Source organism: Dendrobium catenatum, unplaced genomic scaffold (genome assembly GCF_001605985.2).
Source record: "Dendrobium catenatum unplaced genomic scaffold, ASM160598v2 fragScaff_scaffold_587, whole genome shotgun sequence".
Taxonomy (NCBI): Eukaryota; Viridiplantae; Streptophyta; class Magnoliopsida; order Asparagales; family Orchidaceae; genus Dendrobium; species Dendrobium catenatum.
In genome coordinates, this window is record NW_021319049.1 from 130,431 (window position 1) to 135,359 (window position 4,929).

Genomic DNA, 4,929 nt, shown 5'->3' on the forward strand with positions numbered 1-4,929 from the left:
AAGAATGAATAGCAGTGGCGACAATGGGCATCCCTGACGAAATCCACTATCAGCTATTATCCATTCTGTAAGTTTCCTGTTTATGATTATAGAAAATCTAGGATTCAAAATACATTCCATTATCAACTTTGAAAACTTGGGCGGGGATTCAAAGTATTCCAAAATTTTCGTTAGAGTAGTCCAACTCATTGAGTCATAAGCTTGTTCCATGTATATTTTGTAAGACACCATACCTTTGGAAGACTTAGAAAATCTGAATTTGTGAAATAATTCTTGGGCTATCAGAAGGTGATCGGATATAGATCTTCCTTTTATGAATGCAGCTTGCTCATCCGATATTAGTGGAGGAATTACTTGAATCAATCTATTCAAGATGATTTTTGCAGCCACCTTGTATACAGAATTGCACAAACTAATAGGTCTGTAGTTTGAAGGCAGCATCAAATTGGAAACTTTAGGAATGAGAACTATCATAGTATCCTTCCAATCCTTGTCCATTTCCCCTTGAGTTAGGAAATGATTTAAAGCATTAATGAAATCATTTTGAATAATTTTCCAATAGCTTTTTATAAAAGTATAATTGATACCATCACTTCCAGGTGCAATATTTCTTCCCAGATGATGAATAACAGCTTCAATTTCTTTTACAGAAAAGTCTCTGGAAAGCAACCCTTTGTCTTCATTACTAAAACCATCCCAAGTTTCGGCCAGCCATCAGTATTGCATATCCGCTTTTTCCATTTTGAATTAAAGAAGTGCCAAATTACCTCTTCTATTTGATTAGAATCTTCAACCACCGTCCCCTCTTCATTTTTAATCTTGATGATTCTGTTTGAGCTTCTTCTACCATTAGCAAAGGAATGATAAAACCTTGTATTTCCATCACCATCAGCTAGCCATTTTGATTTTGCCCTTTGCTTCCACCAGCCATTCAGACGAGCTAAAGTGCTATTTAATTCATCAGTTTTAGCTTTTAATACCCAGCATTCTTCATCAGTGAGCCAGCCTTTATCAGATTCTGATATCTGTATTTTATTTATTTCCTCCATTAGACAATCTTTGAGCAAATTCAGATCTCTCAATTTAGCTTTACTCCAATAAAAAAGAGACTTAAGGGATCTCCTGAACTTGGCATTCATAATTTGAGATGGATTGCCTGAGTAATTTTTATTCCATTCCTTTTTAACCACATAGAAAGAAGCCTGGTATGAGGCCCAAATATCTTCAAATTTCAAACTTCTTTTAATTGGAGCAACATTAGAGCTCATGTGAAGCAAAATAGGGCTGTGATCGGAAGAGATTCTAGCAAGATGTCTCAGCACCAAGTTAGTAGAAAAATTCATAGCCTTAGAGTTTAGGAAGCACCTGTCAAGCCTTTCCAATATCCGAGCTCCTCCAATTTTGTTGTTACACCAAGTGAACTGGCCCAAGAAAACCCACCTCATGATAATCTATTATAGTGATAAAAGCCTCCATTTTTTTGGACCTTGAGAGAAACGAAACATTCTCCCACCTCTTTTGTCTTCCATAGAAAGTGAGACAGTTGAATCTCTCTCCTATTACATTGGATACTCTACAACAGAGTACATTTCCAATACTTCCCATAGCTCCCTTCTTTTGATCAAGTCTTTGCTTCCATATACAGAAGCAACTCTCCATTTTTCCTTGCCATTGATGCTTTAAGTTCACCAATGATGCATTGAGAAGTAGAACCAATCAATGAGAAATATGCTAAACCAGAATTCCATAATACAATTATCCCTCCAGAGAGACCAACCGAGGGTACCATAACATTCTCCAATCTTCACCCATCAACTTTTTAACTTCATCATCATTGAAAGAAGAGATTCTAGTTTCCAATAAAGCTAAAAAAACTGCATTATACATTTTTACAAACTCCCTAATGTATAGAGAAGCCCCTTTTTTTCTGGCTCCTTTACTGTTCCAGAAGGCTAATGAGTTCATGGTTGAAGACACGTGGGAGATGACCCCACTCTGTTCTTCGCTTCAATATCAATTTTTCTGCTTCTTGTACTTTTGTTAATAGGCCCAAGATCTCTTAATTGCTTAGACTTCTTCTTCTTGACCAAACTTGAATCCTCTCCAATGTTTGATTGAATAAGAACATCTTCTTTTATCAGATTTTCAGTAATTTCATTGTGAGACAACTTTTTATCTGTGTAGTTGGCTTCAGCTTCTTGAATTATTTCTCCATCTTCTAGAGGTTCACTAAGAACATCAAATTTGTTCTTAATAAATGGAAGAGAACAGTTATTAGAACAGTTATCATGATTGGGAGCTTCGGCTGGGGATGAGATACCCGATTTATCACTGATAGTTGTACAACCATTTTCTATAGTTGTGCCCAAACTATGAGTTCCATTCAACCTATCTCCGGTAGCTATTTTGTTGGTTGAATCAGATTTCCTCCACACCTTTTTCTCCAAAGGTTTAAGATTAACTTCCTTAGAAAAACTTACAGTTTTCTTCCTTCCGCGATTAACAACCATCCAAGGTCCATATTTTGGATCACCAGCCATTTCCTCTTCATTTGCCTTGTCTGGTAATGAATTAGCTACATCTGCAACTTCCACAGCATTATGTATTTCTTTAACTTTTGGAGCTAAATTCCCTTCTCTGCATACTTCTTGAACATGCCCAATTAAACCACACTTGAAGCAAAAGTTTGGAAGCCGTTCATATTCTATTTTTTGGAAGAACTTTCCAGATGATCCTTCAACACATACACCAACTAATAGCTTCATATCAAGTCTGATTCAAACACATACTCTTCCAAATTCCCTCCTCCCCCATTGGAACATGTTTCCATCTATCAAAATTGGTTTTCCAATCATAGAAGAAATTCTGCATATGTTTATGTTATCCCAACATTGCAAAAGGAGATTTGGAAGTCTTATCCATATAGGAGATGTTGAGAACTATTTATATAAAATACATGAAAAACCATCAAAAAATTTGAAATTTTTAATTTTGAGCTTACAAGATCATACAGTACAATTGATGTTCGTCCCTGGTGAATAATTCAAAATTGACTGGTACGATCATGTACAAAATGTTTTTCAGACAAGCATATCATAACATACGATATGTATATCGTACAATATGAATAGTTATAAAAAAATTCTCATTTGTTTGGATGAAAATGTTCACAACAATTTTGTACTCTAGACATCATTAGTATGAAATACAGATCATCTCAGACAAACAGTTCAAAAAATTTACATGTTCATCTAGATGAAAATGTTTCCCACATTTTCGTGCTCTGGACGTCTTCTTTACTAAATCTATATCATCCCGAGCAAACAGTTCAAAAAATTTACAAGTTCGTCTGGACAAAAATGTTCCCCACATTTTCGTATTTTGGACGTCGTCTGTATGAAGATAACTTTGTACAGTACGAAAAGTATTTAGAAAATTTTTTCGCCCACTTTTAATTTACTACTTGTTGGAGGAAATATACTAACCAAATTATCCCATACGGCCGCCACCCGACTAGACATACAAATAGTATGATTAGTTTAAAAATTTACAAATTTTAAACGCTCCCCTAGTGTGTATGTGTATAGTTTCTCAATTACATTCAAATTCTCTCATACTCGATAAATTTAAAAATTACATACTCTATTTATAATAAACCCTAATCTTTTCTCCCTTGAAGTCTTCAACAGTCTAGAGTATGATTTCTATAAAATATTAGTACCCACAAATAACAAAAAAAATATATCCTATATAAGTTAGGAGAAATTAATAATTAAAATAATAATATTTAGAATAATCAAAAATACACATGTTGCAAAAATCTCAACAATTAAAAAACTAAATTACAACAATCTCAATAATTTTTTCATAAACCTAGTATAAATTTTAGAAATTAACTCACTAGGTTTCATGCAAAAACATTTGTAGTCATGAAGTAAAATATTTAACCTAGATTGCTTAACTTCACTTGTGTCTTCATAAGTAAAGCATAATATATCCCAAATTTCTTTACCAATTTCACATGTTGAAACATGCATGTAATATTTAGATTTTAGTACATAAGAAAAATAGTTTAAATATTTTGCATTAAGTTGTACTAAATCTCTTTCATGAAAAGTTCATGGAGAAAAAGGAAGTTCAGTTTTTATGCCATTAACTTCACGTGTTGGTGTAGATAACCTTCATTTACAAGCATCCACATATTATAATCTATAGATTACAAAAAGGTGGGCATGCAAGTTTTCCAAAAATAAAATTGTATTTTATCAATTAAGGATGGTCGAGTAATAGAATACCCTTCCACCATATTCTAGTTAAAAAAGTTAGTCATGGATCTTTAATTCAAAGTTTTCTATAACTTTATATTTTTAATCTCACTATGATACTACCTGAATGTTTGTTAGGGTTATTAAGCCCTTATGAACCAGCCTGAGGCTAACCAAGAGGGGGAGTGAATTGATATTTTAAAAATTCTTAAACAAACATAAAAATATTTTTTTAAACCTTTTTGAATATTTTAAAACAAACAAGATCAACCCTTGATGCAGAAGCAATTAATAAAATAAATCAGATATTTTAACCATACAATAACTATTAAAAAATAAAGTACAGGAATAAAAATAGAAAAAACACATTTTATTTTTATAGTGGTTCGATCAACCTGACCTACATCCACTCCCTGGAGCCTCCCCTCTAGGTATTGCACTAAAATTATAGTATCTCTCTTTTTGCTCCCACAGCAAGGCGGAGAAGCTCTTAACAAATATTTTTCACCGACTTCAGTGAGGTAGAGAACCTAGACTCCTTTTGTTCCCTCCTAAAGTAGGCACGAAACTCCAATTCCTTTTCCTTCCTCCTGAAGCAGGTAGAGAACCTTGATCTATTACTGATGAAGTTTTACCTAGAACCACCAAGGAACCAAAGATGACG

The 4,929-nt window shown here is 33.6% G+C and overlaps 1 protein-coding gene across 1 annotated transcript; it reads right to left on the reverse strand.

Annotated features, from left to right (window-relative positions):
- Positions 1-644: 644 nt before the first annotated feature.
- Positions 645-1,445, reverse strand: LOC110093389. The gene has a single exon (XM_020818261.2). The coding sequence runs from the start codon at positions 1,443-1,445 to the stop codon at positions 645-647; it is 801 nt and encodes a 266-aa protein (XP_020673920.2).
- Positions 1,446-4,929: the final 3,484 nt, after the last annotated feature.

Excerpts from the sequence above, each read along its gene's own strand:
- LOC110093389 (XM_020818261.2), bottom strand. The coding sequence starts at position 1,445 with ATGAGGTGGGTTTTCTTGGGCCAGTTCACTTGGTGTAACAACAAAATT.